Source organism: Anarrhichthys ocellatus, unplaced genomic scaffold, assembly GCF_004355925.1.
Source record: "Anarrhichthys ocellatus isolate YVR2014 unplaced genomic scaffold, GSC_Weel_1.0 scaffold32, whole genome shotgun sequence".
NCBI classification, from domain to species: Eukaryota; Metazoa; Chordata; class Actinopteri; order Perciformes; family Anarhichadidae; genus Anarrhichthys; species Anarrhichthys ocellatus.
In genome coordinates, this window is record NW_022280062.1 from 2,719,533 (window position 1) to 2,735,465 (window position 15,933).

The window sequence follows — 15,933 nt, forward strand, 5'->3', positions numbered from 1 at the left end:
TTGCCCACCTTCATGCTAATATTGTTTGTGCCAAATTTATCAACTACTTTTAGTAAATGCTATTTGTTTGAATTTACATGTATGCATCTTGTTCTAGGTCAAAGTTCACCCTTATTCATATTTACCAAAACGAAAATGTCACTGCTATGTAACAGTCGTGACGAATGCAATGAGGATCATAAAGACAAGCGATGGAAATGTAACGCAGTTCACTGAGGACACTCTGGACTTTAAGTTTAAGGGTTTACCGATAAGGAATCACAGCCTTAGCTCAATTGTTGTCATAAAAGTTGCTCTCCAGTAATACAGTCATAAACTGTTAATCTGATGGTTAGCTGGGGTGGAGCTCATGCTTTAAGGATCTTTACCTTTTTCTTTTGATTTTCTTGCCATTTGTGATGTTTCTTCAAACATGAAGCAAGTATTTGTTCTGCTGTCAGGTAAGGCTCTTCATAGCTAAATATTACATTTAAGGTAGTGAACATTTTTAATGTGAATGCTGGTTGAATAAGGAGTGTAAAGATGAGGGAGAAGTCACCAGAAGTTGTGCATCACAACTTGTTCCAGGTCAATAATGTTCGTGCATTTCCCCCTCAAATTCTCTTTTGTTATCTCTTTGTGACAAAAATCTCTTTACAGTATTGTTGGTCATCGTGTCTTCTTGTCCTGACGGGGAGTTCAACTGCACATCTGGAGAATGTCTCCCTGCCGGACTCGTCTGTGATTTTAAGGAGGACTGTAAAGATGGCTCAGACGAGGAGTTTTGTGGTATGCTGACAGGCAAAAGTTTTTCAAATCAAATCTAATTGAACTTTTTCTAACTAAATGTCACTAAAGGACATCAGACCTTTAATAAATGTGCATTTAGGATGCAATACTTCGGATCTGTAAATGGGCTGTACTTGTATGGCGCTTTTCTAGTGTTCCGACCATTTAAACACTACATGTCATCATTCATCCATTCATACACTGATAACAGTGCACAAGGTGCCACCTGCCCATCAGGACTATCTAAGCATTCACACCCAAACAACGGAATAAAAATAAAACAATAAAACAGAATAAATATCACTACACTGGGAACTACAATGCTTTCGGGTTATTTCACAAAGTCTTTGAATAGTTTCTGATTCAATTTGTACTCTGTGGCACCGCTCCTTGTTAAGGGTCATGTGTCTTTGAGCATCACTCCTGTGGTTGGAAAGACATGAGTGGGAACTCCTACCGCTGGAGTCGGCAGATGGCAAACATCACCTCAATACCTGGACTGGACCATACCACAGGAAGCCCGTTTGGTAAACATTAACCTTCTACGGTCACTTTTAAAATCTCTGCTAAAAATGTTTTATTAGATGACAAGATTAAGCCTTTGATGATAATCTTATTTTTGGATATTTGTCTGCTGGATACAGGACATGTCATGCATATAGATGGCAAACAAGACAGTTTTTTTTCTTTGGCCAATTTGGAGTATTCTGTTGACAACCTGGCAGCTCTGGGATGCCAGATGAGGTACTAAAAACAATACATTTCATTTAAGATATGTGTTTTATTCATAGATATGTCCTTGATTTACAATGCATTTAAATTATTTCACTAGAATTTGTCTTGAATTTGCCACATGTCCCGCGCTAGCTGTTGCCTGTTTTTTCTGATTTGACTGTCAATGTTTTTCAGCTTCTGGTACCATATTTACAATATGTCATCATCACCATCAGCACCGTCCCTTATGGTAACAATGCTCGGAGGCAGCACTGAGAAACAGCTGCTGAAGCTTTCTAAAATGCAGACAGACGGTTGGGAGAATGCCACAGTTTTCATTGGAAATCAGCCGGGAGGATACAAGGTGAGTGAAATATCCTGTATAAGTTTAGGCTGTTCACAGACATAGTACTATCAAACTATCATCCATAAATCTGCTTAGAAATCATAGAAGAATTACTTCTTCACCATGTAGCTCTCCTGATTTCTTAACCTTTATTGTACCTCTACATTTATTGTATCTTTATCTGCTCTGTTTCCTGTTCTTATATAACAGCTGATTTCCTTCTGGGAATCAATAAAGCACCTTAGGTTTAATCATTTTACTTGGCATGATGTTTACTTGGTACATTTTCCTGAATAGTTTTTTGTTGCCATGCAGACACACAGCAAACCCAGGACAGGTGGTACTCAGAAATGGGATGGTTATGGGAGTTCAAGGCAAAATGAAGCTTCCACATATGTAAAGTATGTTGGGTGATTTGTACTTGAAGTGTGCTTAAAGGCAACAGTGCACACATATACAATACACAGGGAGTGGACAACGCTAGGTGATCAGTCGAGGCTCATTTTTTCACGTCTTCTTCCCAAATCCTAAATAATTTTGAATATTGATTGTCAGAGTAAAACACTGCTTTTTCTACAGCTGCAGTTTTCATTCAGACCTCCATATATGGTAGCCTTTGACGTTATGTTGGATGATGTCAGCTTTGACAACTGTGGAGAAGGAGATGTCCCCGCAGGATCAGACCAACTCTCATGTGATTTTGAGAAGGACACCTGTTCATGGTACCACGACTACACTGCCAGCCTTTTGTGGGAAAGGAGTAATAAGATATTCAGTGAAGACTCAACTGCAAAGGGTGAGTATCCTACTGGCTGTAAACAAGAATTTTGTTTTGGCAATTACTTCGTGGCGTCTTGACTAAGCACATTTTAGTGCAATGCACAAAGTAAGCTCAATATTAACTGAAATAATAAAGGCCTAAAGGCCTCTACAAGGCTCAGAATTATGTAACAATGCAGGTGATGACATCATTTCAGCTTATAAACTGCATTAGTGGCACTTTCTGGACCTGGACCCTTCGTGGCCCCAGCAGGTCTAGTTAGGTCCAGGCCAGTAGCCTGCTTTGCCCTTCAGTTGGTAATCCAGCCTCATGAATAAGTCAGCAGCACTTACATGTTGTTATTCACCCATATCAGCATGTTCTGTTTATCGTTTATTTATTTTATTGGATCCCTTTAGCTTCTGCCATAGCAGTTGCTAAGTCTCCTTAGATGTTAAAATAGAATATGAAAACATTCATGAGAGCAAGGTCCAAATTAGGTCCAACAGTGTAAGCACATTTTAAATTCTCTAATACAAGTGCACTAAAGTGCACGGAGTACTTGATGATTTGGAAAGAAATACATAATTTTTACTCTCTTTTTTGTTGTTGTTGTTTTTGTTTTTCTTCCTCTGCAGGCTACTACATGATCATAACTAGTAAAGACAACCTGAATATCTCATCAGCAGCCAGACTCATCAGCTTCCCTCAACCTGCAGGTCAAGTCATATGTGTGAGCTTCTTGTACCACATATTTGGCAACAGCATTGGTAGGTGCCTCCCTGTCCATAACCACACTTTCAAACATATTGGATAATTAAATTCAGAAGTGCACACAGCTGCTTCCAAGGTCCATACCATTCAGATTAATTCTAACACCTTTACATTTTTCACTGTAATATGCATGCATCCCTCAAATGCACAATCTTTGTTGATGTTTTTTATTATTGTCAGGTTCATTGGGGTTTATTGCAAAGCGTTCTGGTGAAGCGGAGACGGTTGTATGGATGAGAAGTGGCACCCAGGGAAACAAATGGAGATTTGCAGATCTTACCTTTAAAAGTGAAAAACCGATACAGGTATTCCTATTACTCAAGTTTGTGTTTATTCTTCTGAAGATTTATAACAGAGAAAGTTTTTAGATCACTTTTTAAGAACAGGGGTATCCATAGATTCAAAGCGTTTCATTAAACTTTCCTCCCAGCGAAATTCTGAACATCTATGAAATAAAATCAACAATGCAGTTCCATATAATTTCAACAATATTTACTGTCATTTGGATAGTTTAAACATATAGACACATTAAACTTGGAATATAGAAAACAAATATAATCTTTACCATGATTAAAATTAGTCCTAGCTGAATGAACTCAAGGCAATCTTCTAAATAAAATAAATAAAAAGTACCTCTTCAACGTAGTTCAATGTGTTGGAAAAAATCAAAGCTCCGTGAAGATTATTTATTCTCATTCCTTTATCAGAAGTTGGTCACGATTCAGGACACTCGGTCTGACTCTGCCATTCGTTGATGCCTGATTTTGAATGATTAAACATGTGTTTTCTGTGAAGACTTGTTCAATAATTTAAGCACATGTGACTTAATGTTCCTGCTGAAACACAAGCCTCTTATTTCTGTTTCTTCCTCACTGTTTCTTACAACTAATGTTTTTCTATTCTGAGTGAAGTCTAATAACAGCTTAAATGAATGTATGTTGTTCTCCAGTTCATTATAGAAGCTGTGGTGGGTGGTACGCAGGGCAGCATAGCCATTGATAACATAATGGTGTCCAGCAGTGAGGCGGGCTCTTGTCCGGCTGAGAGAGAGTGCACCTTCCAGGGCTCCCTCTGTGGTCTGCTGGCCCAACCATCGGCAGACTTCAGCTGGAGCCGGATCACGGGGACGTCCCGACCAGCCAACTCTTCAGGCCCAGCCACAGATCACACTCTGGGGACAGAGAAAGGTATACAACCACTTGAGATACAGACTCCGCTGGCTAATGTGTTGTGAATTTTAGCAATATTTGAGGATGATGCACAAATTAAGCAACAAATAATAGATTAGTTATCGTAGATAACTATGTGTGATCACATGTTATATAAAACAACATGTTCACAACTCCACCTTATGTGTAGGTTATTACCTGAGTGCCCAGTTGTGGAGTCACCCTGTGGGGTCCAGAGGCACAGTGATGACTGCGGTGATGGAGCCCACTCCTGCTGATGGGGAATGCCTAATGTTCTGGTACTACATGGAGGGAAGTGAAGTGGGGGAACTCAGTGTTTCCCTTCAAACCCTTGACAACAGTGTCCCACTCTTGACCAGAAGTGAAGATCAGGGGACGCACTGGAGGCACGGAAGAGTGACTCTGTTCAGTCCCAATGCCCCGTATCAGGTACCAGGCAGTTAGTTATCAGATAATGGTAATAAATAAATAAATGATTACCCAATCAGTGCAATTCATTTTATGCAGTGATGTACAACACTGTAGCTGTAGCTCCATCAAATCAGATTTAAGTGTAAGTTCACATTTGCTGAAGTCTTAAGACAATATACTCACATGCCCATGAATACATTGAAACTACCGTTGGACGCTTTAATTGTTCCTCCTGTCCATCCCGGCCGCAAAGAGCTCCCTTCTTAAAGCAATATTGTAAGTGATGGGGGACAAAACCTACAGACGTGTTCCAAAATGACAAGAAAAGAAAAGACACAAAATATCTTTAAGTATGACATTTCCTCATTTTGTATCTGTGGCGCAAAGAGGACAATTTGTACTAAAAAGAAAATAACGCTGGAAAATAACATTGAACTCGCTTTAGAAAGAGATCTCTACTTGCCAGTATGTACAGGAGGACTGACGCTTAATAACTCTTTTAACATACGTAATGGCATATGAGTATTGTTTTAGGTTTAATTTAAGTATGTGTGGATTGTGACATTCAGCTCAGCTTTTTCAGCAGAGACTCTTAGTAGTTTGAGAGAAGTTGTGGACGTCCTCCGTCGTAAAAGACGAATGGAAATACAGTATAAGTCGTAGTGGTATAAATTGTCATTCTGAGTGACAGGTGATCTTTGAGGCGGTGGTTGGGGATGGACTGAGGAGAGATATCGCCATTGACGACCTCACTGTCCTGAATGGTGCCTGTCCCCCGCCAGGTCAGTAATCGCTGTGAACGTCAAACTTTAAAGGTGAAAAAGAAAATAGATGAGAAATTACAAACAGTGTAAATGTGTTTGGAGGGGGCGTTCTAATTGCACCTCTGGTTGTATACTTTATTTGAATCTGTGTTACTACTTGCAGGATTTTGTGACTTTGAAATGGACTTCTGTGGTTGGGTGAACAATCCTCCAGCAGAGTCCGGTGTGGACTGGGACTGGATGTCAGGGGACAGCAGTCAGTTTATTCCAGAAAATGACCATTCCACAAATTCTGCTTTGGGTAAGTCGACACACATTCTTTAACAGTGAGTGCAGCATTTAGCAGTCCACAAAATAGAGGGCAAAACACGGCTCTTGTGCTCGAGACAGAGGGAGAAGGGAAACTTGGATTACTTTAATTTATAGGAATGGGTCACAATGCTTCAAGTCTGTCTAAGGAACAATATGAACACTGAAACAGTTTGTACTTGCTGTAATCATCCCTCCTGTTCATACTAGCTATTAAGAGATCACTTCCTGATGTGCGCCCAACGTAAGAGGTGGGGGGGGACACGATGTACAGTCCTCCTTACATGACACTTCAGCAGTCTGAGTTTGATAAATGAAGAGTATATCTTCCAAAGTTACAATCTTATTGCTGTAAAACTCCCGCATTGTCTTTCCCACGAACAGTGTTTCCTTGTTGAGCTGCATTAGAGAGACGCTAACACAAAGAAGCAATTTCACACTTAAGATCCTGTAACTCTGGAAGGTACCAACTTGATTTGTTACCTCAGACTGTTGCAGGCTCATATTGACTTCAGATAAACTTTTTAATACATTTTTGCTCAAGACTGTAGATTCCGTCGCCCATCTCTTATAAGGAGAGTAATCTCTTACTGGCTAGTATAAACAGGAGGGATGATTGTAGCTAGCAACATCTGTTTCAATGTATATATAGGATCATATTCGTGTTTAACAGCTTTAAATACTTTAAATTTATTGGCCAGCTGGGAAGTGGGGTAAGCGACTGAGTAAGATGCTCCTAATACCAAACCCCCACCATAATGTGAATCTGACATTATGCAAACTATTTGCACTTGCAGAACACTTTTGGAAAATGGTTCTCCTGGATATTTTGTGTTTATTTTTCGCTCCACAGGCCACTTTGCATTCTTCAAGTCTAATGGAGAAGATGTTGCGCGACTGGAGAGTGAGACCATGGAGGCAGTAGACCGAGCTTGCCTGGAGATCTGGCACCACACTGATGGTTGGCTATATGATAGTAAGTAAATTTAACCCAGAAACCACTTTTTCTGCCAGGTTTTGTTTTCAACTTAGACATCTTGGCATCTTTTGACTTGCAAATATCCAAGTTAATTATTATTACAGTTAATTATTATTACAGTTAACTATTATTACAGTTAATTATTTTACAGTGTTATCTTTGCCAAGTTAGCAGCAGCACATACAGACGCACCAATAGGGAATTAGAATTTAAAAGAATAATCAAGAATCCAAGATCAACAGAAATATAATAAGATAATGATATAATAACAGCGATAAGTATGATACATGGAGCTGATTCAAAATACAATACAGAAATTCATTTTAAAAACCCTAAAAGAGAAAACAGTGATAATTACAATACAGTGTATACTAATATTTCAATAAATAAACAGTTTAGAGTTGTACATTTCTATATTTAACTCTGTGTAAACATCATACATATCATACTTTTAGACAATGCTAAATACAATTCTTTTCTCAACCTCAGACTAGTGAGGGGGGCAAAAGGGTGAAAAAGTGCTTGAAATTTAAGTTCTTACTACACATGTATTTTACACAGTATAGTACATGTACGCATGCAAAGGGGTCTACAAATAAAATGATGCAAATAACAGCATGAGGATTTATCACTGAGAGCTTTTCTTTTAGTGCTCTGCTGTGCATGCCTCATTACAGATTTAACTGTCTTACATATATTATTAGTCCTCATCTTTTTGTCTGATTGCTTATTAATTACCAAGAACATGAAACATTCCTGTCAATAAACACACATTCTGGTGTTTTGATGATGAATTTTGTTTTTTCCAGAGCCCTCATTCATTACACTGACAGTGTTTGTGAACGAGACTACTGGACTGCGTCCTGTTTGGACTACAAATGGATTTATGAATTCCACGTGGATCCAGGGCAGGGTGGACTACAATTCATCAGGGCCTCACCAGGCAAGGCGAATATTATAATTTCATGATAAACCCTGACAAAGTTTCTCGAGAAAAAAAATAAAGAAATCTGTGCAAACTTCTGAACAACAAATTTCATCCACAGATAATATTTGAAGCCAGCTGTCTCAAATTAATGGATGGAAGCTTTGCGCTGGACGACATCCACATCATCAGGGGCAGGTTTTGTGATGACATTATCCCGACCACCACTCCAAACCCTTCCACCACGACCCCCACTGCTCCTGCCTCGAACATGGACTGCACTTTTGAACAAGGTGGCTTCAGAGACAGTGAATCGTATCTTAAAGTGTCAGGGTCAAAAATGTTTAAGTGACTCAGTAATGGAATAGACAAATTAATGGTTTTGCTAAAGTGGCCTAATTCAGACTTAATAATATATCTGTTAATGTGAATTGTATCTCTTCTTTCGTGAATATTTGAGTTTTACTTGAGATAATCTGGATATTTGTATACCTTCAAGTAAATATTCTATTGTCTATATATCCCATTACCTTTGTTACTAATATAGTATTTTAACATTTAAAATAATATTTTTTTAAACAGGTCTCTGCAGTTGGGTCCAGGAGGTCAGTGATGATTTGAACTGGACTCTTAGTAGTGGACTTCAAGTGGACCAGCCATGGGATGGACCTCAGTATGATCATAATGTTGGAAACAATCAAGGTATTGACTATTGGCAATAACATGAGCACCAACACTTGGAGTATTCGATTATCATTGGAAATAAACTTAGAATAGAGGCCTTCTTGTACGTGAAAACATATGAAGCCTAGGAGGAGCTGTAAAGAACATCAGACGTCTGTGTGACCATTGAACTGTATGTTTGGGTCAACAATGTGTTTCAGTCTACGTTGTTACTTTACTATAGAAACATTAGAACATTAATCACTAATGATTAACTTTTTCAAAAGGTTTGCTGATCCAGCACCTCAAATGTGAGGATTTTTTTTGTTGCTTTTCTGTTTTTCTTGATATTTTGGAGAGTTTGTCGGCACTGCAACAATTTCAAGACATTGCTTTTTGTTCTGAGAAAATCTGTAGGCAACGGGACAAGATTTTGTTATCGGAAGTGTTGTGGTTTCCGTCTGTAGTACTTTTGTATTCTGAGTAGTATTTTAGTCTAGTCTGAGTATATTATAATATTTTTTATTATTACAAAAATTGTCTTCTAAACTTGCTACTTGTGAACGAATCTGGTTGTAGACATTGTCTCTAAACTTCATACTCAGGTCTCAAGTTGCTAGATCGAACTGTAAATAATTGCCCAGTGCACAGAAAAGGAGGTCTTGGCCTCGATATCCGCTACACCGGAAGGCCCAAAATATTGACCACTGCCCACAGAAGCTAAATCGGCGTCAGACCGATACCTGAGGGGTTCTTAGATTAGTCGCAGCCCTATACATTATCACATTTGTATTGCTAGATGTCAGTAGGTGTTTATTTGTTAACTAACAGGTTGAATGGCAGCGCTTCTTTGTCAAAGATGAAAAGAACTCTGATCTAGTGCCATGCTCTATTTAGTCCCTCTCTGTGTTCTCTTTGTCCACCAAGGTTTTTTCTTACTGTTGAATGGATCTGGGTCTAAGGATGGGGAGAGAGCAGCCGTCTCTGTTCCGGTCATCAATCTGCCATCACATATCTGTGTTGGATTCTGGTACTACATGCTCGGGCCTTCAGTGTCCACCCTGGACCTGCTGGTTGAGACGGTATGTATGCTAGTTGGTACTGCTCCAATCTGTCTGTTACAGGCGTCTTTACTTTTGAGCTGTAATGACTTGCTTTGTTCTAGAAATCCTCTGAGCTGTTAGTCTGGACTCGCCGGGGGACCCAGAATCCAGAGTGGATTAACGCACAAGTATCCGTCAACATGAACAATACCATACGGGTAAAAATGAACTCGACCACATATTCATGTTTGCAATAAAGCCCAACCAATGCTGGATTTTCTAAGGCTCATAACAATAATTGAAAGTTTAAAAAAATCTGATATACACACATGTCATAAAGTAACATAACAAAACCTTGAATTTGTTTTTAAATTAATTGTGAGATTATGTATACCAAGCAGAACCTTTTACAGTTACATCATAAACTGTTTTTTAAACAATCTCAAACATATGCAGGTCTCACATGACTATGCCATTACAATAATTAATATTGTTTTAATTGGAGTTTCAAAAAACTAATATTGGCTGATCAGTAGGGCTCAAATCTGCACATGCAATTTATTTATTTTATTAGGATCCCCATTAGTTTCATCAACACAGAAGCAATTTTACAGAAACAACCAACTTTTTATTTAATAAAGAAAACACATTGTTGTTTTTGTATTAAATGCTGTTCACCCACAGGTGACGTTCACTGGCCATAGAAACACCAACAGTCAAGGATTCATTGCCATTGATGACATTCGAGTGAAGGAGGGGGCCTGCAGTAATCAGTGTACGTAAACACAGACCACCTTTGCTTGATGTTCACAGGAAGTCAAACGTAGAGAGATTGTTAAGTCGTTGCCCTTTTTCACACCATTTTAGATGCGTGTGGGTTCGATTCCAGCTGGTGTGGCTTTGACAACGCTGTCAATCACAAGGGCCGCTGGGGTCGCAAAAGAGGCACAAAATATCAGGTGGATCACACCTATGGAACGGAAAATGGTGAGAAGAAAACAACTTCATGCTGAGAATACATGATTGAAAGAGCAGAGCAATCATGGTCTCACCATAACTGGATAAAGGTTGTAATCGATTGTGAATCAATAGTAACTCAGAAGTTATGCTTATGTGTTATTCAGAATCGGGACTCCACATTATCGGAGGTTCGGTCGCAATATAACTCTGAGGGGTTGCAAGATGGTTACTCCCACTGACTTTGGTGATCCTCTAACTTTTCATAGAGCACCACCATCAGTTTGTTCATTTCTTTAACCAAATACCTGAGTTAGCTCTGGCATTTTACAAATGTTAGCATGCTAACATGCTCAACTAAGATGAAAACATTAGTCCTGCTCAACATCACCATGTTAGTATTGTCACGTTGTGCATGTTAGCATGCTGACATTTGCATTTTAGCATTAGCTAAGCAGCTAGCAGCTGTTTGCTCATTTGACACATTTTCCTTGTACCTTGTGTTTACAGTTCCCTTGTAGCTATTTGATTCATAATATATAACACAGTCAAAATAGTTTTTGACTGTTGAGGTGAGGGGAAACATGCAAAATCACAATAAAAGCAGAATCTATAGTGAGGAAAATGATCTAAAACATCAGTATGGCTGTAACTGGATGTTTCGTCTGAAATGGCTTTATTTCTCTCTTGGCTGTAGGTTTCTACATTACTGTAATGACATCAAATTCTACACAGATTGAAGTAGCTGAGCTGCTAACACCAGAGTTCACCTCAGCTACAGAGATATGTGTGCGCTTCTGGTGAGTCCAGTCTTGCCATCACACACATTTATGCACTGCTGTCTGCTACATATTGTACTGTTTGTGTTTCTACTGGACTTGTTCAGGTATTGGATACCTTCAGGGTCTTCTAACATCCTCGGCGTGCATGTGCTGCGGAGCGGGGAGGTTGGTGATGCACTTTGGCAACGATCTGGAGCGCCTTCCTCAAACTGGGAGTTGGCAGAGGTCACTGTGTCCTCCCCTGGAAACTTCCGTGTAAGACGTTTTTTAGATTGAACCCTTTTCTCAAGCTCTCTGCCAATCAAACTTTCTTTTGTCAATAAACTGTATTTCATTTTCCAGTCATTCCTGTTAGTATGCTTCCTAAAACAGTTTATGTCCCTCACCAGGTTGTGTTTAAGGCAGTCCATGTGCCAGGCACCAACTCTACAGTGCAATTAGATGATATTTCTGTGATGGATGGGGCCTGCAGTCCTCCAGGCAGCTGTGACTTTGAGTCCGGACAGTGTACTTGGGTCAACGTCCCCAAAGAAGATGGACATGACTGGGTGCTGGCTAGTGGAGGCTTCCAGGGTCCACTGACAGACCACACAACCCAATCCCCAGAGGGTAATACATCTTTGATATTTTGTCAATATAATAAGATAAACATGGACTTGACGCTGTTGTAGACATACCAGCTCTTAACAGAGATCTCAGGAATAGGGGAACATATTCCCAGTATATATGACTTATTCCCCGTGAAATTACCTTTCGAGACTAACAAAAAAATCTTTATACTATACACAACAAAACCTCAGGAGTAACTGTAGTGAATATGTTGGTAACTCTGGTTTAATAATTGAATTTCCAGTTAGCTGACTAATCAACAACTGGCAATGTTGCAATTTATGATTAACATGAGCCACTGCAGCTGCTGTTTAATCAGGACATTCTGTTACTTATTAACTTCTCGTTCTTCCCTGACTTATGTAATGTTGCTGACATTACCTCCTCCCTGCCACACAATTTCCTTGTCGGTTCTCCAAAAAAATCGGATCATTAGAAATGATCATCTTTCTCTAACTAACAATGATCCTGCTGCACTCAGAGTTTGACTCGTTCAAACTGCCAAAATATGCAGCCCTGAGAATAATTCACAGCTGATAGTTTGTACTTAAAATACATACGTCCTATATGAGACACATGTGGATTTAGCTTTCACATTTAATTGCCTGACCAATAACAATAGAAATAATCAAGTAAATAATCAAGTATTGCAAAGTTTTTTTGCACTATTCTTATGCTATTTTATATTTTTATTGACATCTTTGAATACAGGTTGGTTCTTGTTGAGCTCATCAATGCACGAGAACCACAGCAACGTAGCGCAGGTTTTGTCAGAATGGATCCAACTGAGAGACATCCCCTCCTGTATCACCTTATGGTACCATATGGACGGCAGGTCAGCAAAGGAAAATTACAAACCACCACCATTTTCACACCATATAATATGTGACAATGCAAAGGATGCACTTCATCCTGTTTAGTTTCCTCATTCACTTCCTCAGAAAGTGTGCACAAATGTCATGACATGAATCACCTGCCTCATCCCCTTTGACCACGACTAAGAATATTCTGTGGCAGAGTTCACTAACAGATCTGTGTGAGTTGTATCAAAAAAGGCCTAATATCAATTTTGAACAAAATAAATACTTTCAACCAATCAACAACCTGAAAATAGTTTAGTGAAAATAGATCCATGTAGAATATTAACAGTCAAATTAGCCAAATGAAACAAGGAATAGTTTATAAATTAGTATTCCCTTTTATAATACTGATAAATGTCTTTGTAAATATACTAAAGAAACACCTTTTGGTTAAACTAACTTGACTGAAGCTGTTTTCACATATCAAACAAAAACACAACATTTGTCTGCTTTTTGTCAGTGACTCTGGGACGTTGAAGGTATACATGCGTTCAGGGCCGTTGGAGGACGATCTGGTGTTCAACAGCAACAGCAGTGGACGCCGCTGGACCAGGTTCTCTCAGTCTGTAGAGAAGATCAAACCTTTCCAGGTAATCCAGAAGAAGCTTAGTGGTAAAAAAATAGCACTAATAATAAGAGAAAGAATGGATATTTTATTAATGATATTCACTGATTCCCTCAACGACCTCATGCTCAGCTGCTGATCGAAGCAGAGACTAACAACGTAGGATTTATTGCCATCGATGACGTCAGTGTCACACCAGGCCCTTGTCAAGGTGCTGATATTTCCTTAATTTCTATAGCTGATGACTGAAGTATGTTTGACGATGTTTAAATAAAAAAATAACTAAACACTCTTCTTTCTTTTTTTTAAGTAAATGAAACAAATTTGGGATTTGTGGGTTGCTCATTTGAAAATGGAACATGTGGCTGGGAGGACATCAGTTCTGGCCAGTGTCGGTGGATGAGAGGAAGGAATGCCACCGGGAACGCTGGACCCTCTGTGGACAATACAGTGAGCACTGAACTGGGTATGGCCACACAGCAACCCCTCTTTTTCTGTCTTCAGGTTTTCTGCATCTGGACCGCTTGTACAGCTGCTCAGAGCACACTGACAGGACAGACTGGCTGTCTCAGACTCTAGAGAGTCAAACCATAGAATAAACAATTATCTTTCAAGGTTAATAACCCCCCAAAAAAGTTTCTACAGTAAGATCTTTTAACCATTTTAATCAAAACCTTCTGATTATAAAAAGATATTTTGGGTATTATAATGATAATTTTTTTTAAGGGTAAAAGAAACTGAATGGGCAACTATGCTGAACAAGCTGAAACTGTTTCCCCTTTCACAGTACATATGGTAGCAATGTTGGCTGTAGTGTTTTTCTACATCCACATCCTTGTTTTGTTCTGGCTTGGATTCCTTGATTTTAATGACTATGCTAAACATTTAATCTGCACCTCTGTGATTTTTTTATTGAATTATGCTGTTTGGTCAACTGTCATCACACCTAAAAATATAATGCTAATTTCAATTTTGCACCAATTTATGTCCCTATACTCCCTAAACCTCTGAAAAGGAGTATCACAAGAGGAGGGAAGTCCATGGGTCATGGTGCCTCTCTGGCAAAAATAAATCATCAGTCCCCCCGAGCAAGAAAAACTGCATAAACACATTGTATCACTTCCTCACGAACATACTAAGTTTAATTAAAACTGAAAATGCAGGAGGTTTATTATGTTTAAAATGCAAATCTTCTTTTTTGGTTGTTCCAGGTTGGTACATGGCTATAGAGCCTCAGCGAGGAGATAAAGTGAGTCCTGCTGCTGTGCAGAGTCCCACCATGAAACAGGCCAGCGCCACCTGCACACTACACTTCTACTACAACATGAATGGAGAGGGTATGTTTTAAATATTCAAGTGTGTTTGTGCAGATATTATTATCACATGTTCTGGCGCTCTTCTACGATACACTTTATAGCACCCAAAGGGAAATTGGTCTTGGACTCAAATGCTGCAAACCTGACGTGACAAAGCGCATGTGGTCTTATCATATAGCTGCCTCCATAGTAGTGATAGTAAAGAAACTAAAAAAGCCTACAAACATGCAACACAGTTTGCATGCAGTCTTTAATCTGTACATTGTTACAGACATAAAGACGCTGAATGTGCTGCTAATTGAGGGCTCCAGGACCACTGCACTGTGGTGGCTATCTGGTAACCATGAAGATTCGTGGCATCACGGTGAGGTAACGGTTGGCCGAGTTCCTCAGGACTTCACGATCCTGTTTGAAGCCTCCAGGACCTTCACCAGGCCTGGACATGTTGCCATTGATGACATCGGTTTCACCAACTGCACCCTGCCTGGTAGGCAACCTGCTCAACCTGCACACAGCTGGCAACTTCTTTCTTTAAAGCTGATTCATTAAATGTTTTTTTGGTTTCCTTCTCAGAGCCCCAACCCTTGTGTCCAGAGAATATGTTTGTGTGCAACAACAGTGTGTGTGTGGAGCACAACCAAGTGTGTGACTTCAGCGATGACTGTGGGGACTGGTCTGACGAGAACGACTGTGGTGAGATATCACTCATATTAAATACGTTAGAAATACTGAATGCACTGGTGCGGTAAATTCGTACAGGCACTCCCTGTGTGCTTCCCCTTTTCCTGAACATTGTTTCATAATTTCCGTTAAAGGTTTAAATGTTAAGTACATTTTGACATTTTGACATATTAGTTGCAGCCCTACACATTCACAGGTTGTTGTTCTTGAGCAGCAGGTTATAACTTGTCTCCCTTTTACCTGCAGAGCAACAAGGTGTTGTTGAGCGCTGCAGCTTTGAACAAGGCCTTTGCTTCTGGGAGGAAAGTGAGACAGCTGTAGCTGCGTGGACGCACCACAAAGGACAGGAAGCCTGGCCCAAACATGGGCCTTCCAGGGATCACACCCAAAACTCTGATGCAGGTATTAGGCTCTCTGAGCTGCTTGGCATGGAGACAATCCTCATGGTTCTCTGATTAACTCGCTAGATGGTGTGTGTGTGTGTGTGTGTGTGTGTGTGTGTGTGTGTGTGTGTGTG

The 15,933-nt window shown here is 39.7% G+C and overlaps 1 protein-coding gene across 1 annotated transcript in view; it reads left to right on the forward strand.

Moving 5' to 3' along the window:
• Positions 1–332: 332 nt before the first annotated feature.
• Positions 333–15,933, forward strand: part of LOC116393065 (MAM and LDL-receptor class A domain-containing protein 2) — a 27,856-nt gene continuing 12,255 nt past the window's right edge. Inside the window, exons 1-31 of the mRNA XM_031864988.1 lie at positions 333–440; positions 640–768; positions 1,167–1,295; positions 1,413–1,512; positions 1,678–1,846; positions 2,408–2,624; positions 3,227–3,358; positions 3,543–3,667; positions 4,312–4,549; positions 4,722–4,981; positions 5,655–5,745; positions 5,891–6,028; positions 6,890–7,012; positions 7,825–7,958; positions 8,062–8,233; positions 8,523–8,642; positions 9,531–9,685; positions 9,769–9,864; positions 10,331–10,421; positions 10,514–10,633; positions 11,301–11,403; positions 11,490–11,640; positions 11,775–11,994; positions 12,706–12,829; positions 13,315–13,444; positions 13,552–13,630; positions 13,730–13,885; positions 14,631–14,756; positions 15,007–15,222; positions 15,309–15,428; positions 15,663–15,818. Coding sequence (XP_031720848.1) covers positions 413–440; positions 640–768; positions 1,167–1,295; positions 1,413–1,512; positions 1,678–1,846; positions 2,408–2,624; positions 3,227–3,358; positions 3,543–3,667; positions 4,312–4,549; positions 4,722–4,981; positions 5,655–5,745; positions 5,891–6,028; positions 6,890–7,012; positions 7,825–7,958; positions 8,062–8,233; positions 8,523–8,642; positions 9,531–9,685; positions 9,769–9,864; positions 10,331–10,421; positions 10,514–10,633; positions 11,301–11,403; positions 11,490–11,640; positions 11,775–11,994; positions 12,706–12,829; positions 13,315–13,444; positions 13,552–13,630; positions 13,730–13,885; positions 14,631–14,756; positions 15,007–15,222; positions 15,309–15,428; positions 15,663–15,818 — 4,348 coding nt within the window. The 5' untranslated portion in view covers positions 333–412. The remainder of the gene's footprint in view (positions 441–639; positions 769–1,166; positions 1,296–1,412; positions 1,513–1,677; positions 1,847–2,407; positions 2,625–3,226; positions 3,359–3,542; positions 3,668–4,311; positions 4,550–4,721; positions 4,982–5,654; positions 5,746–5,890; positions 6,029–6,889; positions 7,013–7,824; positions 7,959–8,061; positions 8,234–8,522; positions 8,643–9,530; positions 9,686–9,768; positions 9,865–10,330; positions 10,422–10,513; positions 10,634–11,300; positions 11,404–11,489; positions 11,641–11,774; positions 11,995–12,705; positions 12,830–13,314; positions 13,445–13,551; positions 13,631–13,729; positions 13,886–14,630; positions 14,757–15,006; positions 15,223–15,308; positions 15,429–15,662; positions 15,819–15,933) is intronic.